This window comes from Molothrus ater, chromosome 19, assembly GCF_012460135.2.
Source record: "Molothrus ater isolate BHLD 08-10-18 breed brown headed cowbird chromosome 19, BPBGC_Mater_1.1, whole genome shotgun sequence".
Taxonomy (NCBI): Eukaryota; Metazoa; Chordata; class Aves; order Passeriformes; family Icteridae; genus Molothrus; species Molothrus ater.
In genome coordinates, this window is record NC_050496.2 from 9341763 (window position 1) to 9369501 (window position 27739).

A 27739-nucleotide genomic window follows, 5' to 3' on the forward strand; every position below is an offset into this window, starting at 1 on the left:
CTGTGTACAGCCTGAGTAACTGGGGAAGGTCGTGGGAGCTGCCTGGGAGCAGGAGAAGGAAGGATGGAAGGATGGATGGATGGATGGATGGATGGATGGATGGATGGATGGATGGATGGATGGATGGATGGATGGATGGATGGATGGATGGAAGGATGGTGTGCCACTGCTCCAGCTCAGGGAGAGAGTGCTTGGACAGCTGGAATTCCCCTGCCTGGGGATCAGCAGGCCAAGAATCCCAACAGCCTCAGTCCTGTCCTGACGTTTCTCCTGGCACTGCTGAAGCTTTCTTCCTGGAAGGAAGCAGATCCCCAGTGTTCCTGTCTGTGCAGCGCTGCCAGTGGCTCATCATGGCAGGGAAAATTCCAAATTTTGTAATCCCAGCCCTCCCTCCTGCTCGTATTTCAGCTGTTGAATCCTTTCTCACTTCTTTTGCTGAGATGCTGTAGCAAAGTCTCCTTTTCAGTATGTATTTTTCCCCCCATAAATGGAAGGATTGTGAGTTAGATTTTCAGAACAAACAAGACCTTCCTTTTTCATTCTTGTTTGTCTTGCTATCTCTTCCGTGGCCTTTGGCAGCAAGGCAGCATTTGTGTTTATATCTGTCAATGACATATATTTAGGGACATGGTACTTTATGTGTTGGATTTCTTCCTCCCCTTAGTGCAAACTTCTGTGGTTGCCATTCTTTTTCAACAAGGAAGAGAGAATGTTGTAAAAGAGACTGGTTTTTCAGAAGTTTCCATCAGCATTGGTATGGAATTAAAAAGAAATCTGAAGGAATGTTTGATCTTCTCTTGGTCTTCTGGAGATACTGACTGGGAAAATAAACATTTGTTGTCCTCAAATGTTTTGGGGTGGGAGAAAATAACTGAACTTCATAGACAGGGACATTTGGAGTCTGCAAGGTCAGAGCTGCTCCAGGAGCAGGCCAGCTCCTGGGGATTTCATGATGGTGACACTGATATGTGACTCAGGTTCCTTATTCCAGAACAGTCTTGCTTACTGAGCTTTTCTCTTCACACGAATGTTTACAACATGAGCCTTCCAACAGAAGCAATCCCTCATGTCTGAGAAACACAGAAAAGTGAATATTACTGTAGGAAAAGAAGGGATTGGGAATTGAAGCAGGGAGATTGTAATTACCCATGGGTGAGAATTTGTTTTTCTGTTGCATTTCTATTGCACTGCCAGTTGAAGTTAAAGGATACTTAATGGGGCTATAACATAATACCCAAATATTCCTCCATAATTTTATATGCAAATTCATTGTTGTAAATTAGAAATGGACTGGTTATTTATCCAGTCTTTTCTCAGAGTCCTCCATAATACCAAATTACAGCCTTATTACAGGAAAGCAAGATAAGAAATGATAGATTTCAATTTTTTTCTCCTTAAATGTAATTTTTCTATACTGAGAGATTCCATTTTGTTACTACCAAGTTTGAGTGGTGACTGTGGCCCCATCCTGTTTCCAAATGAGTACAAACTATCAGGTTTTTTGAGTGGCATGGAGTCTTTGTCAGATGTTAGAAGGCTTGAACCTTAGCAGGAAGGTAATTTAGAATGAATAGCACTGGACTGCTCAGGTTTTCCAAGAAGCAGTGGATGCACAGTGCTGCTGAGCTGGTAGCAAGAAGTTTTGTAGGTGATGTTATGTAGAGATATGTTTTGGAGATGTGACTGGGAGCTGTTTTACCATTTCTTGCTGTTAGTCCTGGGAAATATCACTTGCATGAAGAATGATGTGTCTGAGGTGAATGTTTTGAATCTTTGGCTTATGTGTGGTTTGGGGAAATAAGTTTTGTGCTCCTGTTTGTAAGCAGTAGCAAGGCTAGTGATTCTTGGAGCTGTAATGATGAATATTGGAAGAAAAAGAACAGTAGGTTTGTGTTTGGTATGAAATTTTGAATGTTGCAGCAGCAGGAAGTGAAGGATAGAAATGTGAGCACTGTGTGGACTCGTCTGAGCTGGTTTTTATGGTAGTTAGGGTAAGTGTTACTTAGAAATGATCTTTCAGTCTGTGAATTTCACGGTCTGGGTTTTTTTCCCCCCTTAGTTATATATAGCAAAAATACTGTATTCATCAAAACACTAAAAATTATGGTGCTTAAATATGGTTAAAAGGTCTTTCATAGCCCTTCAGACCCCACTGGCAAGAGGGAAATCTGTAACATGAGCTGTTTTCGAGAATCTTGGTTGTTAGTAATGTGGCACGAGTGTTTAATTTGCTGGAAAATGTTTAGTGGTTCAACAAACCAAGAAGGTAACAAATCTTTGTGGACATCATAAATGGAGAATGCCACAAATGAAAAGCGTAGTGGTTTTGGCACCACCTAAAATAACACTTCTTCCCTATGTTTCTTTTCACTTAATGTAAGGTAATCTCTATTTTTTTAAAGTGAAAATTTCATTTTATCCTGGGGTAATTTTGGGAGGACAGGGATGGGCAGTTGGCCTCTGTTCCTAAGTAATGTTCCTTCATGGGTCTCAACTAAATTCCCCCTCGACTGGGATTCCCAAATAGTGTTGGACCAGCCACAATAGCTGCCTTGCATCTACTCCTCTGCTATCTTGGGAGCCAGAATTTGTTGGATTTCTCTCATTATCTACACGGGGAGGTCATTAAGGGGAATGTTTTTTGCATTCTTGGGAATCTGTGCTAAGACAGTGCTGTGGGTCCTTTATTCCAGTGATGTTTTTGATTATAGTTGTTTGTGCGAATGGTTTTGAGGTAACTGTGCTCTGGCCGTATCTTGAGACACTCACACATTTGGAATGGTGCAGGACATTTGTTTTGTCCTTTGAACTGGCTGATATTCCTTGGCTGTAGCTTTGTTTATATTTGTTTGGCTGGGCTAGACACCGCTCCTCTGCTTCCCAAGTTTTGTCAGGATTACGCCTAAACCACAGCAGGATCATTCCTGCTGATGCAGTTCTTTAAGTGGGGTTTCAGATACGTGACTGAATCACTAATGTTCATTTCAAAAGGAATGAGGAGGGAGAGCTCTGTTGGGAAATGTGTTCTGGATACACGTCCTGGTGTTGCTCGTAGGGTTTGCTGTGATGGGAGAGCTTGGGAATCCATGTTCTAGTCTTGAAAGAGTCTAAAAATTGAACCTGTTGGGGCTACCATGGTCAGGCATTTGAGGAGAGGAAACAGGGATGTTATAAAAGCATTATCCATGTGCAGAAAGGTTAATGTAATTAAAATACAGAGTTACAAGACAACTCCCCAAACCAGGCTTAGCTGTATTATGCCAAACTATTTGAAGCACAGTCATGTAAAAATAAATTTCAGAGGTTATTTACAACAAGGATAGCAGTTTTTAGAGGTGGAGGGTTAGTTACCACTTTGAACTTTCAAAACTGTGCACAAAAATACCGTGTACAGTTACATAATAGGCATGGTTTGGGAAAAGATGTGTTTGGAGGATCTGTGGGTGGCATGATTGTGTTATTAAATCTGTTACGGTAGGACCCTTTTGTGCTAAGCACTGTGGAAATGCCTAACAAAAAACTCAGTCACAGTATAATTCACTACTATAATAAATTAAAGTTCGTTATAAAGCTGCAGTGAGGGCTGAGGTATATTGAAAGAAATTTTTCCTTTTTGTGCCACAGTGTTCTGGCTGATTCCTGTGCTCAGTTTGTGACCTGTGCAATGTACCTGATATTCAACATGAAGATTTTTTGCAATCTTTCTGCCCTCTGAATGGATGGAGGGAGTGATTAATATTTTGCATCTCAACCAGCAAATAAACTTGGGGCTTTTATTTTTTCCCAATTTATCTAGCTGTAAAACTGTGATAGATACCTGTAGCATCTGCACTTGCCCTGGGGTTCAAAGCTATATTTTCAGCTAGATTTGCTCCCAGGAGAGTGTTGCCTTGCAGTGTCAGGTCAGGGGTGGAGAAAGTTCTTGTGTCAAAGTGAAAGTTTGACATTTGAGGGAAGACTGTTTCAGCATTGCTACAATATCCTGTTAAAAAGAGAAAATGTGGATTGAACCACTGAGCTCGGAGCTGCTGAGCTGCTGGGGGTGGGGAAGAGTTTGCATGGGGTTTTTGAAAAGGGAATATGCTGTGATAAATAATTTCCTAGTTTAAAAACACTTTTATTTCTGAAATCCAAATACAGCTGTATTAGATGAAGCTGTGAATTGAACATGAGACTGAGAGTTAGGAACTGCTAATTTTGATTCTGTCTCTGATTAAATTGGTAAATTTGGCAAATGAACTATGGTCAAGTGCTCTCTGCAGACGGTGCTGCATGAGTGACAGGTTCAATGAGCACTGGAGAACTTTGTGATGTGTTTTTGCATTTAAACTTCTGAAATATATTTGTAAATCTAGTGATATGTTCTGTGTTGAAATGATGCTTGGGAATCTTCTATGACTCCCCTTTGCATTGCTTGGCATTTTGAAAACGAGGTGACACATGTTTAGTCACATCGACACAGATGTGACTTGATCACAGAGCAGGCATTTCTCAGAGGGGACTTCTGGCACTACCCTGTGACTCAGTGGAGAATAATATTAGGAATTACAGGACTGGGTAAGTCCTTAAGGTGAGTAGGGTTCATTTTTGGGTCAAAATTATCACTGAACACTAGTGCAGAGACAGGGACAAGGCCATGTTCTGTTATTCCAGTGCTGAGAAGAGAGGTTCTGACACAAGCAAGGCATAGTTTGGAAAGCTGTGGATTATGATGTTTAAACCAGCTTTTAGAATGTGGATATTCTTCTGTAAATTTGAGTTTGAGGTTTGAGTCTTGTAGGTTGGTGCTGCTCCATGGAGAGCTGGCTGGTTGTGCAGTGCTGATTCTTCCCTTTGTGTTTCTCTGGCAAATTTCATTAAGAGAAGCAAAGATTAAATTACTTTTCTAATGCATTTTTTTAAAGTAAGTAATTGGTGATGTTGTTATGGGGATAAAATGATAACCATGGGACAATATTTCAATTAAAATGCCCTCATCTTGGGTAAGTGTGAGAAACTCTATTCTCAAAAAGCAGTGTGGACCTAGAGGTATATGGAGTACAAATTCCTGTTGTTAACCAGTTATTATGAAAGATTGTTTACGTAAAGATTTTCTATGAAGGAGCCAAAAACTTTAGGTGGGGCAGAAGCACCACCTATTATTATGTTACCTGATGCTTACTATGACATACTCCTCATTTCACTTGGTTATTGTTTGCCAGATTTTAATTATTTGGGTTGAAATTTGCCATGGTAGGTGTCTTTCATAGTCTGACTTTTTGGGGGCTGTTGAGGAGAGAAAGGTTCTGCCAACATGATTCCATCTTTTCTAGAAATTGGGCAAAATACTTTCTTGTGTTCATGGTAAATTAGAAAAGAAGTAATCTAATGACCTATAGTGCTGCTTTGTGCAAAGTTGAGATGTGTTATTGTATAATGTTTCTGCCAAGGATGTACTTGTGATCAACCTTGTGAAAATCTTGTGAAAATCTTCTCAGTGCTGGTCAAATCAGCATTAAGTGCAAATGTAAAAGATAATCCCTGCAGTGAATATGCTTCAGCCTCAGCTAAACAGGATTTCTCTGTAATTTGAAGGCTGGGTCTCCTGTATTCCTCCCTGGTGTGATTTTGGATAAAAAATGAGAGTGCAGAAAATTCCCTTTCTGTTCTCCTGATACCAAGTTCCTCTTTCTCCCAGCTCTACCTTCCTGCAGCACAGAGAAGCAGCGACTGGATTTAAACAGAAGGTGCAAAATGCAGATTTTTGCAGAATTATGTACAATAAATGTAGAGATGGGGGTGGTTGAATGAGGAGAAGGAGATTGAAAAATATTAGTATTCGAAAGAAATAGGAGGGAGGCTGTGCAGTGAGGGTACATATGATTTATTTTATAATGATAATACAGTTGTTTGTTGGAATACAGTTTTGCTATCTGCATGAATTAGAAAGTGTTTCTGAAATGGAATAGGGAATAGCAAAAAAGGAGAAGGCAAGTCCCAATTAATCCCCATCTTTGTTAAACTTCATTTTCTGTATTTCTAGTGAACTTTCCCATGTTGTGGTGTTGAGAATTGCTGGATACTCCTAAATCACTGTGCAGACACCAGGTGCTCTGGGTTAGTTGTGTAAAAGGGCTGTACAGTATAGGCAGAGCATAATGGGGAGAAATCACTTCTAGATCTCTTCATGTGAATATAAGAAGTTTATAGAAACTTTTGCCTTGTGTGTTCTTATCTTATTCTCTGTAAAATGGGAATATTGTCAGAATGATAAAGATACTTTCTTACTTCTTGGAAAGCGGCCGGTCGCAGTATTGGAGGCATTATTGAAAAGTTAATGAAAACATTCAAATGCTGTCTTTTGAATAAGATGGAGTAGCATGCAGAAAATAAGGCCTCAAGTGCAGTGCTGAAGTATTTCACTGGATGTCCATTAGGCAGCAGCCTCCATTCTGCCCACTCATTCTGCCAGGTAGCCCTTGGACAATGTGCTCTGTGACTAACACAGTTAAAGGCAGTATCAGAATCATGCAGACACACAGAAGGCCAGCACGAGCTTGTACAGATGCTTTTGTCCTCGCACAACCTCAGAGTATCGAACTTTACAACCCAGTATTTGTTCTGTGAAGTTAATGAATGCAATATGTGTGTGTATATTTGCTTTGTTTAAACAGGAGCCTTGTATCTGTTGGCTGTGAATGGCTCTCAGACAGCACCAGCATGTGTCACATGGATGCTGTGCTTTGCCTTGCCAGGTATTTTACTTAGTTTCATCAGGACAGGTGATGCTTTCAGACAGCTGTGTGAAAAAGGATCTTTTTAAAGGCAGGATGGGAAGGTATTTGGGATGTGGTGGATGGATGGGCTGGTTGCAAGTGCTGAGGCCGTGAGTTATTTCCAGATTTTGAGCCAAAGATAGCCAGTGTCCGTGTCTGAGTGTTGCTGCTGCTGGCTGCACAGATTGTCCTTCTGCTGCTATTTCCAAAATGAAAATAAAAGAGATTAGTAAAGTGTTAATAATCACTTAGTAGTCTGTACAGAAGCCATAACTGGCATGCAAAAAATGTAACTTGTTAGTATCTGTGATGTATGTAAAGTGGTTTAAAGCCTGCAGAGGATCCAGCTGCAGAAGGCATTTGCTCTTAATCTCAATTGCCTGTGTCGTTATGTGAATGATAAACCACCCACAGGCTCTTGTTCCTTTCCCAAGAAACGTGCTTGTGTTTTTTCTATACTTTAGATTTACAGGATCAGACTCAAAGCTTCATTTCCGTGGCCAGAGATCATTTGCCCTCCTCATTTATGGTGCTGTCTCTGATTTTTCAGTGTGGAAGAATAATCTGAGCATTTAATGGTCAGGGGCATCATGAGCTTCTTCTTTGCCCATTTTCCCTTCCCCAAGCAGGCATATCATGTTCCTCAGAGGCCTTGGAGCAGGATTCTTGCTGCTGTTCTGCCATGGAATAAAACCTTGAGATGTGCTTGCCTCATTCTGTATGCTCCATTTCAGATTTAACATCATTTTTGGAATTGAAAGTAGGGTCATTTTGCCTGGAGTTGTACAACATTAGCCAAAGTAATTCAGTTACTTCAGAAAACTGATTAGATTGTCCTCTCTCAAGGGTGGAGGCTTTTCTATTTGTTCTGTAAGGTGTGCAGTGCATTTCTGAGAACTCCTCAACTGCTATTACGGAATTCAGTCATAATTGCAATAAATGAGTGCATGAGATCTCTGCTGTTATATTTTTCTTAAAAGAAAAAAAAAAGCCAAAAGCACCTTTCATATAATTCTTTCTTTTACACCCTGTGTATGAAAGATGCACCATCCTTTTCATCTCTGTTACATAGGTACAGTGCACTGTCATTATCTACTCTCATTTTATTCAATGATATTTTAGACTGGGATTATTTATGGTGTGTATGTCATGGCACTAGGAAAGTGCATTTTTTTTCGTGTATGTCTCCATAAGTCATTTCTGTACTTTGTGCAGCTCTATTTTATTCCCTCCTGGAGGCTTGAATAGAGGAGGTTTGGGTTTTTATTATATTTTTTTGTCTCAAGGCAAAGATTGGGTTATTTTACCACAGTGGGTAAGGAAAATAAATGGATATTTAATTTTGTTTTACTGATCTAAAGGTATTTTAGTGGTATTTGGTAATAATACAAAACAAATTGACATGGAGAGATGCAGACATGCCTTAAGATGGGATCACAAGAGATGCCAGAGCAACTCTCTAATATGATTCAACAGTGGAGAGATGTACTATTCCCTATTTTAGTGTGTGGACTGACAAATGCAGTTTGTTTGCAGAGTTCTGAATTTTTAGTTGAATTCCAATGTCCCGTGATTTCTTACTGTAATGTTGGCATGTTCACAGTAGCTAACTTTTTAATTGTGTCATATTTAATATATTAATTCACATTAAACCCCCTGGTGTTTCCATATCTCTATAAAATAAAGTATCTTGTCATTTTTTTCTGGATAATTTTGAGTGAGAGGGAAACTACTAATCACAGAGATTGTAGCCATACCAACATTGGGACTTCCAAATATTACTTGGATATATTATGGAAATAACAAAATTTTGATGTGTGAATTGCTTACATCTCAGTTTACCAATAACAGCTTTGAGAAAGGGATGGGACGTGCACTGCTTGGGTCTGCAGTCTAAAAGTTTGGGAACTCTGCTTAAACCTGGAGATTATTGGATGGATCCTGGAGCAGTTAAACTGATGAATGCAGCCTATGGCATTGACTGCTATGGGCAAGAAAAAGAAATAAGACCTTTCTTTCAGTGGTGAGTGACACTTTGCTCCAGCTCTTGATGGTAAATGGCAGCACGTGGCAGTAATGGATGGGGTAGCTGATGTCTGGGTATCAATAAGAGGCTGAGTTATACCTTAACCTTTCCCTGGGTCTGTTATCTGTCTTGTTACACATTTTTCATGAAAACTGCAGCATCTTCAAGACCCTTCAGACTTCTGGGAAATTCAGTTCCAATTGACTTGAAGCTCAGAAGTTACTGAGGAAGAACAGAGCAACCAGCCTCGTAAATAAATCTAAAGGCCTCTTCTTGCTCGTAAAAGGAATTGCTGGGAAGTTCTGATAAACCAGCTGTCTTTTCTCGAGTATTGCCTGAATTTATTACATGTTTAAAACTTCTCTCCAGTTTGGTGGCCAGCCTTTCCAGTCTGTGAGCTGGGCTGAGCAATCCCAAAGGACTGGGAAACAGAGTGCTTGCATTTCTGTAGAGAGGAGCAGGACGAGTGGAATTCCTGCCCTGCTCTCTCTGGCCTGTGCCAGCCTGACCGCAATAGGCAATGGAAGGGCAAATCCATCTCCTGCTTTCCCTTCCCGCAGGACAGAGGGCTGCTAGCAGGAGGACACGGCTGAATGGCCTTGGCAAGGAATATTTTGTGCTTATTTCCCTCAGCAGAACTGTTGGAAGGGTTCTGGATTGTAATGGGAGGCAGCTGGAGAGGCTCTTCCCCTGCACGTTCCCCATGGCAATGGGACTCATTCATTTGCTTCACTCTGCCATTCCCAGGATGTGGCTCTTGAAGTAAATTCAATTGACAGTAAATCCCTACCAGTCTCACTGTAGGACTGCAAGTTGAACATCATTGCTTTAGCATAAATCTTTACAAGAGATGTTAATGTTTAGTTAAAATATGCAAATATTTACTGACTTGTCTACTGTTTGTCAGCTTGGCATGCGAGACCTTGGATCTGATCCTTCTGTCTTGGCAGACATTGGGAATTTTGCCAGTAACATTAATAGGAACAGCATTGTGCCCTCTAATCTGTTTGTTTATGAAGTACAGCGAGAGTTATCTGGCTAGATGCTTTACAGTGAATTGAAAAAGCATCTGTTTGAAATTTTTTTAGGAACTGTCACATGCTTTAACTTATTATCTTAGTGTATGGACCCTTTGATTCCATGAAACACATCAGTAAGATGTGGAGCATGGAAGTGCACAGTCATGAGTTAAACTTCCATGAAACACTGGATTTTAGTTCATGATGTTCTGTCCTCCTACATTGATTTTAATTTGAAGTTGGACTCATCAGACTGTGGAGTAGCTCTTCAGAGCCTCCTGTGCACCAAGCAGTGTTTACTTGGAAATAAATGACTGTGTGGATCACGTTGTTTATCACTCTTCCTCTCCAAGCTGTCCCTTCTGCCTTTCCCAGCCCCCTCTGCAGTTCTGGAGGGGAAACATGCAGCTTTATTTGGAGATTGGATTTTAGTTCGTTTCATGTTTGTTTACAAACCCCCTTTGGCAAGAAGGTGGAATACTCATTAGGAATATTGAGCCTGAAAATCATTAGTTGTAGGGGGAAAAAAAAGAATTGTTTGGTTTGTTGTAAAAGCCACCAAGCTTTAAGTTACACCAGTTGGAACTAACCAGGTCTTTGAAATAATATTTTGTGGAAGATAAGCTGAGTACAACTTGGCTTTCAATGAAATGCAAGTTCAGTAAGTTCTCTTCTACTTAAAGGCAGGAGTTTTTTTTAAGGTACAAAGTATGATGCCAGATTATATATTTATATATATCATTTCCTAGGTATGTCTACCTGTTTTAGATATGCAACTTTGGATAGTGGGAATATGCCTCTTTACTGGTTCTTCAAGATTTCGAAGATGTATTAAACTTCACTGGAGGATAAATTACTTCTCAGAATTGAATTTAGAAGTCTTTCGGCATGTGGTTTTTAAGGTCTCTTTGAGAAAATGAATAATCCTGATGTTTGTTCTGTTACATGATAGTATTTTAATTTCAGTTTTGCAGACAGAAGTGAAGCTCATAAGTAATTTGCTCAGTTTTGCAAAGAGAGTTGGGAATATGTGACACTTCAGCTTTCAGTTTTAATTTTAATAAATTCTTCTCTTAGAAATTCCAATTTTATGCCTGAAATCTTGAAAATAAAGATCTGTAGAACTGAAAATAAATTTCTTTTAACAAAATAATTTTATTTTAACAAGTGCCTTCGCTACTTGGCTGTTAATGATTCCATGAATACTTTAAGGTTGGAAAAGACCTCGAACATTGAGTCCAGCCTTTAACCAAATGCCACTGTGCCAACTAAACTCTATTGTGAAGTGCACTTGTATTTTGAGCACTTCCAGGGGTGGTGACTCCATCACTTCCCTTGGCAGCCCTTTCCAGTGCTTAACCACTCTTCCAGTGAAGAAGTTTTTCCTCCTATCCAACCTAAACCTCTCTTGGTGTAGCTTGAGGCCATTTTTGTTTGGTCACTCGTTCCCAGGGAGCAGAGCCCGACCCCCACCTGGCCACAACCTCCTTGCAGACATTGTAGGGATTGAGAAGGTCCCCCCTGAGCCTCCTTTTCTCCAGGCTGTGCCCCAGCAGCTCCCTCAGCTGCTCCTGGTCCCACTGGTGCTCCAGCCCCTTCCCCAGCCCTGCTCCCTCTTCGGCCTTGATGCCCTTCTTGAAGAGGAGCCCAGAACTGGGCACTGGACTTGAGCTGGGGCATCAGCAGTGCCCAGCAGAGGGGAAAATCACATTCCTGCTCCTGCTGGGACTTAGGAACTGCTCTGAGTGGTTTTAAATGGAGGTAAGTCAGGTACTTCAACAGACCAGATGTTAAGAAATGGTTGTAATTCATGTTCACAAGTCTCAGTTGCTGATTTAGGGTACCAAAACTAGAAAAAAAGGTTTCTGAAGTCAGCAGGAAAAATCAGGTGACTCCAAGGAACAGTGTAGAGCACTTGGACTGGAGTCTGAAGTAGATGGCACAATTGCCTAATAAATGTGCATGTTTGAGTCTGCTTGTATGGCTATAGATGGGATTGAAATGAAATCTGAGAGCCTGAGTGCATCATTTTCCATATGTTGTCCACATACTGGTTTTGTTTGTTATAATTTGATTTTTTTTCCAAACAACTTATACTGCAGTGGCTCCTTATCTATCATTGTGTCCCATGTACTGTGATTTTGGTGGATTTTTCACACTCTGAAATATCACTGGTGTGACTCAGTTATCCAAGCCAGCTATCCAGCTTGGTCCTTACTGCTCATGTTTCCACTTAATTCAGAGGATTTAGCTCAGTTTAGCTTCACTTATATCCTCTGAAGTGCTCTGGAGTCTTCAAATTAACCAGAGAAATTGTGTGGGCACTGCTTGGTGTGTAAAATCCAGCTTCTCAAACAGCTGAGTTCTGTATTTCTTCAGCCAGTCAGCATAAGGCAATTGATAAGAAACATCTTTGTCTTTTTCATGGTGCCATGTTGGAGGAGAAGGGTTTCAAATCTGTCAGCTGTGCTGGCCAGGTCACTTAGGATGGGATCTGTGTTTAATCAGCTCTTTGGGAATAAACACACAGAAGCTCTGCTCAGCCTTTTGGTCAAAGGAATTTTGGTTATATGTCAGCCAGGAAGTGAGGAAATCAAAAGTACAGCAGAGTTCATGGAGTCCTCTATTTTCAGTCCCTTCGGAGGAAAACAGAATGTACATGAGAAAAACATCAATTAACTGTCGTGTCACTGTGGAAGCAGATCCTAGATTTGTGAAATACACAGTGGCCTAAAATGGTAGTGAAGTGGAAACCAGTGCAATTTTTAGTTGTATCTAGAAAAGATCCTTGCATACACAGCTTAAGAATACCTAACATTTATGTAATTGAAAATCTGTGCTAAGTGATCCAGCAGAATCTTTAATAGAATTACCTCATGAATGAATTTACTCATATGTATGGAAATGCAAAACCTACTTGCCTGCTTCTATTGTTTGAAAGTGCAGACTTATTTTTAGCAGAAAAAGAAATATCTGGATGAATGAGGTAATATTTTGTAAGGCTGTTATTAAGGAAGAGGCCCACGTCACAGATTTGTACCAGGATAACTGCAAAATATTCATGCTCGCATTCCTTCATTTTAGAGAAGATTTTTTTATTTGTTGTAAACGAGAAATTTTTATATTAGTGTTTTAAAAGGGAAGCTGGTTTAAGTCTTGAAAAATCAATATTCCTTTATGTAATTATTTTGATACTGGATGGAAATTTAAGAGCAGAAAGGAACACATAGAATACTATGTTGTACAATATATGAAAAGAGTTGTTTACATTTCTTCTGAATGTTGGCTTAGGTATGTGTTAATGGGAAAAGTGGGATAATGGATTATTTTTCGTAAGAGTAAAATGCATTTGTTTGACTTGAAATTCTTGAAGTTACTTTACCTTTGGTTGAAAATTGGAAAATGCTAAGTAAAAAGAAAGCTTTTAACAGTGAATTTTTAAAGTGGACTAAAAGTATTATTTGAGACAATTAATAGTAATAGTTGGTCTCTAATCAGAAATATTGACAATATGCTGCTTGCTAAAAGCAAAAACAAGAACTCATAAGATTTTTCCTCTTTCAGTTATCAGAACCCATTTTTGTGAAGTCAGCTTTAATGTGCAGTGTCTCTAGGGATTGTGTCATGTATTTAAATATGTCAATGAAGGGAGAATGTGGTCAGGGATTACAGAAATGCTTTGCTCTTCTGCTGGTAGTTCAGATGTGGATAACCATTTGTCTTAGTTTATTGGCAGATAATGTCTGTCTGTGGATAGAATTTTTTCTAACAGTCTCAATCCCCCCAAATATGTACTTTGAAATCATTTAAGAAGTTCTGCACAAAGGTGTTGGTGTGGCAGGGGTATCTAGACTTTGTCAGCTATAAATGTAGCTAATGCAGCAGAAGGAAGAGACAAGTGGTTGGTTTGCTGTTGACCCCCTGGTTTTCCTGTCCTTCCCTGTCCATCCTTGTTGTGCTTCACCCAGAGAAAATGTCTCCTCCTCCCAAGTGTAGGTGAGAAGTGCTTGGAAGAGAAGGTGTTGTGGAGTACATGGCTGCAGGCTCAGAGACAGCACTTAGGGGATGAGTTGTGTTCCTTCCAAAGCAAAGGTCATGGTGCCACTGAAGAGCCAAAAGCCTCTGCTTAAATCCATGCTGACTTGAAAATTTGAAACCCCTGCTTACATTCTTAAAATCAGTCATGGGCTTTAAGTACCTTCTTGAATTAGAATCAAAACCGAGAGCTGGGAGAAAAGCCTGGGAAGAAATCAGTTAGTGAGAAGCTTGGTGTAGGAAATGTGATGGCACAGCACGAGGGGGATGTGATACAGCACCTTGAGACGGGAATGGAAGTTGGTTGGCAAGTTGTCAGTGCCATTCCACAGCTAACCAACGTTTTATCATCCCCTCTGCCCCCGCTCTAGGATTTCTGTCCCTGAGTCATGGCAGACAGAAGACCAGAGAAGGCATGTGAACAAGCATGTGAATCCCTTAAGCAGCAGGATTATGAAGTGGCAGTGAAGCATTGCACAGAGGCTCTCCTTTCCCTCAGCCAGTACCCCCCAGCTCACCTCCCGGAGCCCTGCCAGGCAGAACTCGACCGCATCAAAATCGAGACTCTTCTGTATAGAATTGCTTCCTTTTTACAACTTGTGAGTGTGACTCTTTAAAGTGTCTAGTGAACTGGAAAGAAAAGTCAAATATCTTGTATTGTCAAGATTTAAATACCACTCAGAATTTTTGGCATGTTGCTCTGCCCACAGAATCCTTCTTGCTATAGCATCTATGAGGCTTCTGTCTTGTAGCTCTCCCTGATCTATTTATTTTTCAGGATTTGAACCTCTTGGTTTGGGTCTCAATCAGAGTTTTCTAAACAAATAAGGAAAAATACTTTAAACATTTAAAAAATATATGTATATATTCCAGGAAGACAAAATACCTGAGTTAAGGTACATATGCTGAATTACATACCAGATTACCTTCTCTTTTAAGAGCATCAAATTAAAGTTTCTGCAAATAAAAACACCAAGAAAGAAAGTTAGAAATGCCAGAATCTAGGTAGCTGGTCCATACCTGCTTTAGCTTTATTTTCATAGGCCTAAAATAAGTCTTTTTATGCTTAATCCCAGCTTTCCAAGGCTAGGCTAGAGCATATCTGGTGAAAGATGTAACTTTTAGACTCTGGCAAAAGGTGAAAATGGCTCTTGTAAAGGTTTGTAAATGCAAAGCAAGAGGCATAACCCTGAATTACAGGTGACCCCATTGCCAAAATTGTGTCCTTCCTTTAAAGCATCAGAGCTTCCTTTCTTAAAGGAAAGGACATTTCAGTGCTTACGAATAAACCTACAACCTGCTTTTTCTTACCTTTCTGAAATGTTATTGCAGATTTACAGCTGCCTTGTCCACTCCAAATCCTCATATATTGAGTAGGAGCAGTTTCATCCCAGGTGGAAAAAGTTTGGCCAAGTCACAAGACCTTGCTGGGCAGCTTTAAGACAAATCTTGCCCATCTGATGTTTTTAAGCATTCTTTAAATAAATAGCTGGATTGGACTATTCAGTGTGCAAAATAAGAATTAGGAAACCTCTTAAATGAAGAAGTGACTTATAGCTCCTCAGGGGAAGAGATTCACAAATAAATGAGGTTGGATTTTCTAATAGAAGTTGTCTTATCACAGACCTGACCTCTCAAAAATTATTTCTGTAAGCCAATTGGTGCTTGGATTATTTAATACATTTCTGACATCACTCTTTGAAAATCCTCTAAGGCACCTATGTGGCTGTTCATCATATTATTGCAGTGAGTCTGCAGGGACTTTGGAAAAACACTTGAAATCAAAACCTTCCTATTAAAGACTTGATTACATAGATACATGAAGTCTTAAAAGAGGGAAACAATCCAAATTTTCCTTCTTGTTTTACTAAACAAAGTAATCTTTAAAATCACCACTGAAAAGACAGAATAAAATAATATCTTAAAATTTGAACATTACTATATTAGTGCAAGATTAAAAACCAGTGTCTTGAGAGTTAAGTTTTATATTTTTTCCTAGGTGTTGTGAGCCAACCACAAACATATAACACACACACCTTTGCCCATTCAGGCTCCTATTTTAAAATGTCCACATGCTGAGAATTTGAGAAAAAGTCAGCATTTTAACTGAGAATTGGAGAAAAAGTCAGAAATTAGTCTTAATTCTAAGAATTAATTATATTATAATTGACGTATGACTTATGTTCTTTACATGTTCTACCCAGGAAAAGACAAGGTAATGGTTTCTAAAAAGTTTTTAAAAACTTGTAATTCAAGCATGTAGTTGTTTATGCTAACTGGAATAATGCTATTTTTAAACTTTTCATGTTTTACCTTTCAGAAAAAGTATGGGCAAGCAGATGAAGACTGTAGGCATGGTATGCTTATTTCTTTTTTATTACATAGTGTTATGAATTGCAGTCAGTTGTCTGAATTTTTAAAACTGATGCCCAATATTTGTTAGTGTGCTAACAGTGGTTTTTTCCCTATTTAAAATTATGTATCTGCTTTATAATACTTTTTCTGCCTTTTCTTTTTTTCCCTTTTTTTTTTTTTTCCCTAAAGAGAGATCTCACTATTTTTCAGCTCTTACTCAAGTCCCAGGACTCAAATACATGTCTTTGGCTCAGTGGTGCTATTTGGCTAATAGTTATTTTAGTGCACAAATGTAGGAAGAGTTGATAATATCAGGATTCTCACAAAGACACAAAGACAGCTGATTGTTCTGCCTTTCTTCCCAGGGACATGGTGGATATTTTGGTTTGCATTTGGGACTTAGTTCAGAGAAAATCAAGATGATGCACATTTGTTAAAGCTTCCAAATGTGCCTATGTCACGTTGAAGTCGAGCCTTTCATGTGCCACTGCCTTGCTCACTTTGGGTATTTTTGAAGGAATTTCAAAAATTCCTAATCCTCTGTTGTTCATTTATAATGCAAATTATTCAAAATTCACTGAGAACTCACTGGGTTTGCAGAGTGTTGGAACAGAGTTTATCAGTTAGATTTGGAAAGAAAAGGTGGGTAGATCCCACCTTCTGGTTTTAATCCTTTAACTACTCCTGAACGTTAAAGGAATTTTTTCAGGTGACAGTTCTGTTGCACAGGCCGTGATCTACTCTTCTGACATTCCTGTGCTAGCAATGATAATCTTTAAATTGTTCCTTTCTGGGTTGGTGGGTTTTTATTGTTTTGGGGTTTTTTTAATGTGCTTGTCTTTGTTGAGAGTCAAATCATAGTTTGGGGAATTTGTGGGGCTCTGCAGGCTGCTTGTGAAGGTCCATAAAAATTGACTAAGAAAAATAAACTTGCTTTCTGTAGGCATAAAATTAAAGTTTAACACTTAAAAAAAGTTTTATTGTTGCTTAATCAGTATAATTCTGGAAATAGTCTGAAATTTTGAAATAATTTCTTTTAGCTTATTGATGTGTGCTATAAGGGTGTAATATTCTAACTTCAGAGTTGTCTTTCATGACGGCAAATAAAAGTGAGAGACATATGGAAAGCTGAATGATGGTTAAAGGAGGTAGGAGGGAGAATGCTGTTTTTAATGAACAGTGTTCTCATCAATGAGCTCTGATGGCTTTGTCATGGGGGACAGGGGTGACTTTCATCTGTGGAACTTCTCTTGGTGTGTGTGCCAGTTGTCAGTATCTCAAAGGAACTGTCATGGTGACTGCTTGTCATCTCTCACTGGACAGGCATAGAAGTGGGTGGAACAGGACCATTGATGTCTATCTTCCTTTTTAAAATTAAGTAGAAAAAACAGCCTTTAAATGTATATTAGTTAACAAAGAAATAGCATCCAGATTGATGTTAATTTACTTCATTCATGCCAGCATATTCTGCACATATTGTTTCCCAGATCTAAAACTGAGGACAGTTTTGAACTTACTAATGCCATATTTATATATGTAGATAAAAGTGTTGTGTATGTGTTTATGTATTTATATGTACACATATACCATATTTTTATGAATATATGAATGAATGATTTGCTTGTGGTTCTCCATGATGTGTGGTTATCAATTGTAGCCCAGCAGCTGACATTTGGAGTATCTGCATTTATGATCCCAGTAGGTCTTAGTTTTGGTTTTATGTTTGAATTATTGTTGGGAAGAAACTACCTTAGCATGGACTACTTGATACTCACACTCCTTGGTACTCACAGGCTTTTTATAATGGGCAAAGCTTTATTCAAGCTGCTGCTCTGCCTTTTACAAGACTTGACATGTTGCACAGCTGTGATGGTTTTATTTGAACCGGAATGATCAGGGTTTTCTGGAATAGCTGGAGAAATAGTGTTCTTTATAGTTCTTTACATGTTCTTCTATGTGCTGCTTGCAGTCTTACAGGGAATGGTGATAACTTAAAAACTGTTAAATTACTCCACAAATCTTTCCCAAGAGATAGTGCTTAATGTGTTGCAACTTTTTATGTGCAACTGTATGTTTTAGCTGGGTGATATTATGCAGATAATGATATGAAATATAATAATTGGAGATTTATATCTTATATCTTTATATCTATGGAATATATTAATTGGAGATTTAATCTTTGAGATAAAAATAGCAAGCTGTCAGACATGTTAAAGCTATTTTTGGTGCTTCTGCTTCTGATTTGGGAAGTAAGTTCTATTTTTAGCAATGTGGTCTGTACTATCAGAGTGGCGAATTCAGAGTAGTCTTTGAGGCACTTTATGAAAACAGATTTAGTTACCATTGCAGTTTGAAGAGATGCCTAGTTGTTTTTATTCAAATGTTTTGTGGGACTATTTATTTATTGAGTCTTTCATGCAATTTCATGCAATTTCTGTTAACGACGTGAACGTCTGTTGAGTGAGGAGTTTTGATTTATTATTCTAAAATGTAATCCTGAAGTTGTGGTGAATGTGAAATTCCTGTTAGCACTGAGAGGGGCTGTTTGCATCTGCATGAGTAGCAGTATAAACACAGATGTTGATGTTGCTTGCAATAACAGTTATTCTACGATTCCTTAATTTTCAACAACTGTCCAGCCTTCTTTTCAATTCACACACTTAGCTTGCTAAGCTTTTTAGTCACTCTGCCATTGCATTTTGTGGACAGGTAACACGTGTGATTAAGTGTTGTTGCAGCTTGTCTGAAGCACGTCTGTATGGTGAAATAAATCCTGTCCCTGCTGGAAGTGCTCAGAAAGTGGCTCCTTGGCACTGCTCGCTGCTGATCCCGTGCTAGGAAGCATTCAGAAAGTTTTCTGTTACAGGGAGCCTGTAAATTTCTGGGCTCAGACAATCGTTCCTATATGCCACACTTTGCAGCATAAGTGAATAAAAGGCCTTTTAGAGGAGCAGGAATTGCCCATGAGGAGGTTGGCTATTTTTGGAAACGACAGGGCATGTGTTTTGTGAGCATGAATGGATCTTCCTGAGCATGTTTGTGTTACTGAGAGGTTGTTGGTTGCTATTTCTTTTTTACCCTTTCTGTGAGAGGAGGTCCTTTGTGTCTGTGTCAGATATTTGAGTTTACCCTTCCCATATTTAATTTATGTCTATTTTAGCATGTAAACATGACAACCTTTTTTGAGCTCATGTGCAATATTTATGAGCTGGTGGGAGACAAGCTTCAAGTTAATATTAGACAACAGCACATGATATTTAATTTACATCCAACAAGCCATGGATTTAACCTGAGCTTCAGACTTTGTTTTCTTGTTAAGGGTGAGGGAAAACTGTATGTATGACTGAAATGGAGGGTAATTGTGCTGAGGGTAATAGTGGCTGATTTGTGTTGCAGTGCTGGGAGAGGGGCTGGCCAAGGGCGATGGATCTCTCCGGGCAGTGCTCTGCTGCATGCATCTCAAAGGGAAGCTGCAAATTGTGTCTAATGTTCTTTCCAAATCACTGATGGGGGAATCACTGGTAAGTGGGTTTGCTGCAATCTACATCATTTAAAGAAACAATTTTGTATTTCCTTCTTCTAAAAAAATCTGTTTAATAACAAACTTCCGAACATATGTTTCACTGGCAGCTTGCAACAAAAATGGTTTGTGTGGCAATGATAAATATATGGGCACACATACATCACCAGGATGCCAGGTTGTTGCATAACCAGTGTTTCAGAGTGTTGTGATTTTGAAAAGTTTTTTCTTTGCTGGCCCTGAATCCTCAGGGAATGTAAAATAAATTTGCGTATTTGTGATTGGCAAGAATAAGATATAAATCTCAAACTTTTCCTTGCTTATTCTAAATTGTACCTGACCCCATTTTGTATGGACTTCAGGATTTCTATCCATTAAAGCAGGAAAAAATATTGATTGGACTTTTAAATAACTGGCCCACGATAACTTGTAAGACAGCATAAAAAGCTTTTCAGGAAAAGAAAAAAGCTTTACATTTCAAGATGAAGATAAAGGTTTGAGTTCAAAGCTTCTATTTTACTCTTGAACTGTTCAAACTTGTAAAGATGCTTTTAACCCCAGACATGTAAGTAACTTCAGACTTTTATGTGACTACTTATATGGGGAAATGAGGGACATATGTAAGCCTCTAAAGAAGTCTTCTTTTAATTTCTATAGTCTGGATTAAATAGGCATGAACAGTTGAGCAGCAGGAACTGCTGGAATTAATACACCCAGAAACGTGGTCACAGCTTAGTCAGACTGAGGGGAATGTGTGACATCAGAAACTTGCAGGAGAGCCTCTTACCTTGAGATTGGATCCTGCTGAACTGAATCAGGAGGTTGTTTTTGAGAGTTCTGTTTGTCTGTCTGGTCTGTATCCTGAATTCCCTTCCCCCCAGCCATTGGCTATTTTTACATAAAGAAAGGGTTTTTTTTTTCTTTGTTTAGCTGTTTTCTCATGAAAAAACATTTCATTGAAAAATTCCTGGTGAGGTTGAAGGAAACTTGCCTTCAGGAAAAATTAGTAAAATAGTCTTATTGCAGGGAATGTGGAGTGCCCTTGTTTTGAGCTGTTGTTGTGCAAATAAAGGTACCTTTGTATAGAGTTCCAGAGTGTCATCCCAAAGCAGGGTTTGAGAGGTTTTTACAAGCACTAGGTTGTTAGACACAGTTGTTTTCAGTAGGAATATTAAAATCAGCAGCTGATTTACTGACTGTGCCATTGTCTGAAAGAAGAAGTGAAACAAAGTTTTGGAATGAATTTATTGAAGAGTTGGAATCCATCCAGTTTCCTCCCCAGTGGCTGAAGAGAATGATTCTTGGTAATGTTTTTTTGCTCTATTACATTTGAGCTCAACAAGTGAAATTTTCAGCCTTCTGCTGAAAAAGTGAAAAATCATTCTTGAAAAAGCCTAAGTGTGAGGATTGTTAAGTGTGTAAGTTTTCAGCAAAGAGTAATTTCTCCTGCTCAGTAGCACAGTCTGAATGTGGAGAAGTCTAACAAATGTAGTAGCAATTAATTAAATTTCTGCAAGAGATTATTGAAATGAACCCCACAGGTCTGGGTTTCTTTAATCAAAGTTTTGACTTACAAGAGTGTGAAATTGTTACAAATACCTATGTATTTCACATAAATTCAGTTTTGAAAGATTTTTACTTCAGTTGTTCTTGACTATGCAGTACGACATGGCTAATCTTTGCTTTTGAGGGAAAACTCCAAAAATTACAGTCTACATCAGAGCAGGAAGAGTTATTATGGAGGTGCAGAAATTAGTGATCTGTAAAGTAGATCCTTAAAAAGAAATTCATCCATCACTGCAACAGCAGTGAAGGAGTATTATAATAATTCTTCAGAGCTGAAGTGTTGCAGTAACCATGATATATTTTTTCCTCAAGTTCTTCTTAATGTGTTGCTTTCCTGAATTGTCCTGTATTGATACTTGCTGTAAGTCTAGTGCTGGTTTGGCCCGTGTAGAATTCCCTTCCTCACCACAATGTTTTCTCAGTTTTATTTAGCGTCATTTAAAATTGGTGCTGTAAGCCAAATTCATTTTTGTTCTCCTGGTGTTGAGGGGGAAATGAACTTGGTTGCTGTGGTTTAATGCAATAATGAAGGTTTATGTGTTCAATAATTAATATTCTTTCTGCCCCCAGAACGGGATGGTAACTAAAGATCTCACACGACTGAAAACACTTCTTGCTGAAACAGAGGTAATGATGAGGATATTATTGGGAAAATAATGAGCAGTACCTGAAGCAGCTGGAGGGCTGCTTTCCATGTGTCCCAGGAGATCCAGGCTCACTGGGAACAGGCTGGTTCAAAAATTATTGTTTCTGCTGTGTTGGTCTTTACCCACCAGCCTCTTCAGGAACTTTTCGTCAGAGTCTTGCAGGATGGATGAGAAAATAAAAAATAATGCTAATAGGTTGTTGATTCCTGAAGTAGCAAGTAGAAAGAATTCCAAGTATTTGGAATAAATCTGCAGTATTTATTTATTTATCTATCACATTTTTCTCTGTTGGAAATTAGTCTGAAGTAATAAACATGGCTTCAGAAATTTTTAAAGATTATAAATACCTTCTTAACCACCTTTTTTTTTCCTTTCTTTTTTTTTTTTGTACTGGAGGTCAAACCCATGTCTGCTGATTAAATTGTCCCCTCTCCTTTTTTTCCTTATGCTTAGTTATTTAATTGAGCTTTATTTTTGATGTAGATTGAAAGCTGAAAGACTTATCAATGTAGTTTAGTTTTTGGTGTTTCAGAAAGTCACTGCAGTCCATGTTAAGTTGATCTCAGTGTGGAATTTGGTCTTGTAAAAATCTTTAAAATTTTTTTCTAACCAGTTGACTTGGTGTTCCTGTCAGAATTCCTGTTATTATCAGAATCCCTGTTATCAGCAGGGTTTGTCACTGGAAGTAATTTCAACCTATGAATGATGTTTTTGTAATAATTTTTCTAAAACCCATTTTGACAGCAGTTCTTGTGATGAAATTTATTTGTGTTCCTTTATAACTGTGGGCTTTTTTATATAATTGTAGGCAGCTGGTAAAGTACCGTCAGGATATCATGTAGAAGATTTAGAAGAAGGTATGTAACTCCATTTTAAAGCTACATCATTTCCTTGGATCCTGCTGAATGCTCAGTGCTACATTGCAGGCAAAAAGCAAAAAAGGGGCTTGACTGTTGTGATGAGCCCCAGTGAGGTAGAATTATCTCAATGTTGACTGAATTTGGAGGCAGAAGTTTCTGTTTATTGACCAGAGGGCTGTATCAGAGCCTGCTGCCTTCTGCAGGTGGTTTGAAATCCACCTTCACCGCCTTTGCTCTAAATGAGCTTGTCATGCATTGTAAATCAGTTTGGGGGGGGTTAATTTTGCTTCTGTTCAGATACATCTTGGGTTGATGCTCAGAGATGTGGATCCCTGAGCAGTTGCTGTCTGACTGGAAAACTGAGAATTGAGAAATGACCACGGTTCTGTCCTGGCAGGGTCACGGGATGGTTGGCACTTCCGCCCCCCTCCCAGGGGCGTCACCAGCAGTGAGGAATACACACTTTGTAAAAGGTAAGGGCAGTGAGAAATACACACTTTGTAAAAGGTAAGGGCAGTGAGAAACACACACTCTGTAAAAGGTAAGAACAGTGAGAAATACATACTTTGTAAAAGGTAAGAACAGTGAGAAACACACACTTTGTAAAAGGTAAGAACAGTAAGAAATACACACTTTGTAAAAGGTAAGAACAGTAAGAAATACACACTTTGTAAAAGGTAAGGGCAGTGAGAAACACACACTCTGTAAAAGGTAAGGGCAGTGAGAAACACACACTTTGTAAAAGGTAAGAACAGTGAGAAATACACACTTTGTAAAAGGTAAGAACAGTGAGAAATACACACTTTGTAAAAGGTAAGGGCAGTGAGAAACACACACTTTGTAAAAGGTAAGGGCAGTGAGAAATACACACTTTGTAAAAGGTAAGAACAGTGAGAAACACACACTCTGTAAAAGGTAAGAGCAGTGAAGATTTTACACTCTGTAAAAGGTAAGTGCAGTGAGGGATGCACACTCTGTAAAAGGTAAAGCACTGAGGGATGCACATTCTGTAATAAGAGCAGTGAGGAATGCACACTTCGTAAAAGGTAAAGCAGTGAGGAGTACACTCTCTGTAAAAGGTAAGAGCAGTGAGGATTTTACACTCTGTAAAAGATAAGAACAATGAGGATTTTACACTCTGTAAAAGATAAGAGCAATGAGGATTTTACACTCTGTAAAAGGTAAGGGCAGTGAGGAGTACACCCTCTGTAAAAGGTAAGGGCAGTGAGGAGTACACCCTCTGTAAAAGGTAAGGGCAGTGAGGAGTACACCCTCTGTAAAAGGTAAGAGCAGTGAGGGATGCACACCACTCTGTTAGAGGTAAGAGCAATGAGGATTTTACACTCTGTAAAAGGTACAGCAGTGAGGATTTTACACTCTGTAAAAGGTAAGTGCAGTGAGGGATGCACACTCTGTAATAAGAGCAGTGAGGAGTACACACTTTGTAAAAAGTAAGAACAACAAGGAGTACACACTCTGTAAAAGGTAAGAGCAGTGAGAAATACACACTGTAAAAGTTATCTCTTTGCTTAACCCCCTGCAAGGGAGCAGAATGGTTCCTCTTTCATTCACCTGCTGACAGAATGCTGAAGAGGCCAGGAAAGTGGAGGTGCTTGTTTCCTGTGCTTGTTAGAACAGGAGTTGACCTGTTCACAGGTTTTTGGAAGGGTCAGTTTATCCAGCAGCACTTCAGTTTATAGAATGGAATCACTAACTCAGTTTTCATAATACAGTGGTTTGAGGGGCATTTTTCTAGTGGCAGGTCAGCATCTGTCTTTCTCTCTCCCCTACCTTTTCTGCTTTGGGTGATTTCAGAGGTGTGAAGGTTCCCCAGGCAGCAGTGTAAGCAGACTGAAGCACAGTCAAGTTTCAGTGCTGCCTCCTGATAAATGAACTTTGTTGCTAGATGGGCTTTGTCTTCAGATAAAAAGCCCAGAATTTCCCTCAGATCTCATTATTTTCCCTTTTGCATAAAGTCAGATACACAAAGAAGATCCAGTGGCTTGTATTGGTGTTTCTCCTTGTCTTTTCCAATCATCTGGTCAATATTGCCTGCACTTTGTGTTGTTAATTGTCATTGCTTTACATAAAAATGTATTAATATATATGGGGAAGAACCATCATTATGCATTTGATTCTGCCATTTATGTAACTAATGCAAATTATTTTCAAAAGCTCTGACCTGCTTTTTAAATGGCATGACTGAACTGCTGATTTTGAGCTACTTTTGGCATGATTTTCTAGAGATGCTAAATCTTGGCAACTCTTCTTGACTCTTAATCATGTCTGGTGCTTATTCAGCAATTTCAAAAAAGCAGATATTTACAATTTTTAGCTTGTGGTGATCTTTTGTTGAGTAACATCTATCCCATGTTTCCAACCATTGCTCTGAAACGTTTTTCCACTGAAGCTGTAATGAGCTTTAGGCTCACTGTTAACCCTTCCAGTAAGAAGGATTGTGCCTTGCTCAGCAATTCCCTCTGAACAGCATCATTCTGAGCAGGGACTGAAGATTTTAGTTCCTTAGGAGGAGGCAGTTGCAGGTACTGAATATGGATTTTTGAAGGTCTGGTTTATTTTTCCCCTGTGCCATAAAGCAGTAGGAGTGCAGAATATTTATTCTAGATAATGAAGCTATGGAATTGCAGGAGGTGTTAAATAAGAAAGTAAAATCGAGGGGGAAAAAAGTGTTAAAAATATGAACAATAGCATCTTGGAAAACCTAAATAATGATGACAAATTTTAAAGTAATATGCTTTCCTGTTAAATAATGAAAAGGAAGCTCACTTGATTTTAAATCTGCTATGTAGGTTATAAGAACAGGTCAGCAATTTTTTATGCTTGCACTCCATTTACTTTAGGAAGTGAAATTCATAATTGTATTTTAGCATTCTAATGCAGTGGTGAATTGGAAAATTGACAGAAAGAATACTGAAATTGACTGCCAAGAAAAAACATTTTAATTTCAAATATATTAAGAATCATAGCTTGAGAAGGCCTTTAGTGACATGTTATATATCATGTTTATTTTGTTTACAATTTGGGCCATGCAAACTTTCAAGTCCATTTCTTAAAGGAAAAGTGTAGGCTAAATCAAATTATAGCCACTGATGCAAGTGTGACCTAGATGTGCAGGTACTTGTGCTGCAAGGTTTTCAATGTCACAGTCAGGGGTGGCTTGGTTTTCTCTCACAGCTCAAAGTGCACAGTTTAATTCGCATTATATAACACATGTAGTATGGAAATAAAAAATGTGATGTTTGCATTAACTTTTTATAGTTTCCTTTTGCAAAACAAACAAAACAAACAAACAAAGCATCTCCTGGCCAAATTCTATTCTGTATAACCAGTGCTTTCCTGGTAGCTTCAGACTTAAATCTCTCCCCCTATTTAATTTTCATTTTGTCATCTATTTTTTAAGTGCTTCAGTTTTGAAGAATGATGGAGCTGCAGCTACTGCCTTGTGGTTTATAGTTTTAATACAAAGTTAAATTATAAAAATAATCCCCAAATTATACAGGCATTTGCCCAGACCTGCAGTAAATTCTGAGAACTAGAATGCTTCAATTGTATACAGGCCTTTGGAATAGCATTAATTCGATGCATCAGCACATGCCACTAAGTGGAAAATGTATTTCCTTAAGAAATTCTTAGTGTCTGCAAGAATAGATCCTTTTACACTAATAGACCCTTTCCAAAGAGGAGCATTAAACCTTTTTCTGAAGGTTTCTGTGGAGGTGTATTTAGTAGAAGGGACCATGTGATGTCACTGTTGCTCCAGGAAAAACTGCTGATTGAGTATTTATCAGCTCATAATGTAATCACTGGAAGAAATTATGCTACATCTTTCCTTTGCCCTTGATTAACAGGGGGCTTTGTGCATATTAATACAGTGCCTAGTCATTTCAGGGATGCTCTGTGATCTCCTTGTGTTAATTGCTGTACAAACACTTGATTCTGTTTTCTTTAAAGCTGGAAATTTCTTAAGACTTCCATCCCCCTGTATTTCTAAGAAGAATTTTTATATATTTTCCTGAGCTTTGCAATGAGAGAAGCTGCTGTCTCTTTTAGAAAATGCTGTATAAATATATATATATATTTCCAAATTAGTTCACGTGGACTAAACTGCATTTAATTCTGTGAGAGAAACTTAAAAACTCCTTCTGGTTTTACAAGTAAAATTGTGTTTGTTTTTTTTTTAATAATGTTTTTTCCTATTTTATGTAGATTTTTAGAGCAAGGGATCTGCAGGTATGGTGCCCAGTGTACTTCAGCACATTCCCAGGAGGAGCTGACGGAATGGCAGAAGCGCTACGCTTCCCGCCTGATCCGCTTGAAACAGCAGAAGGAGAACAAGCAGTGCTCAGGCAGTTACATGGAAACCCTCATTGAGAAATGGATGAATTCCTTGTCTCCTGAGAAAGTGGTAAGGAAAATACCCTGCTTCTCTATGTGATCAGTTAAAACTTGCACGAGCCTGGTTTTGGCTCTATCAGAGCTGGTCGAATCACTCCTCATCGAGAAATTGTCCAACCTACTCGCTCCCCTTTCCATCCTGCCCTGGGTCTTTTTGCAGAGAGACTTAGGCTGATTTTTGGGTTAATCACAGCTCTTTCATTTTGCATATTCACTATTCCCAGTGTAGGATGGGTCAGCAAGTCTCATGGTATTGTTCCTATTCCCTGACTAGATGGCAGAACTTCTTAAACTGGGGAATAAGTGGTAAAGGTTTGACAGCTTAGTGGGGAATACTCTTACTCTAAAACTCTTACTCTAAAACTCTAACTCTTCCTCCTACTCTTACTCCTACTCTTAGTGGGGAATACTCTTAATTGCATGTGGCTCCTTTTCTCTGCCTGCAGCTGCAGGCCCTGGTATGAAGAGCAGCCAATCCCCCAAATATTCAGAAGTGTTTGAGTACCAAGGAGTGTGGGATATGGATATGATCAAAGTTAG

The 27739-nt window shown here is 38.8% G+C and overlaps 1 protein-coding gene across 2 annotated transcripts in view; it reads left to right on the forward strand.

Annotated features, from left to right (window-relative positions):
- Window positions 1-27739, forward strand: part of HELZ (helicase with zinc finger) — an 87606-nt gene that overhangs the window by 2952 nt on the left and 56915 nt on the right. For both annotated transcript variants that reach the window (XM_036394393.1, XM_036394395.2), the window contains exons 2-8: window positions 14207-14434; window positions 16156-16192; window positions 19587-19711; window positions 21847-21903; window positions 22732-22780; window positions 23181-23256; window positions 27011-27209. In XM_036394393.1, the coding sequence (XP_036250286.1) occupies window positions 14225-14434; window positions 16156-16192; window positions 19587-19711; window positions 21847-21903; window positions 22732-22780; window positions 23181-23256; window positions 27011-27209 (753 nt within the window). In that variant the 5' untranslated portion in view covers window positions 14207-14224. The remainder of the gene's footprint in view (window positions 1-14206; window positions 14435-16155; window positions 16193-19586; window positions 19712-21846; window positions 21904-22731; window positions 22781-23180; window positions 23257-27010; window positions 27210-27739) is intronic.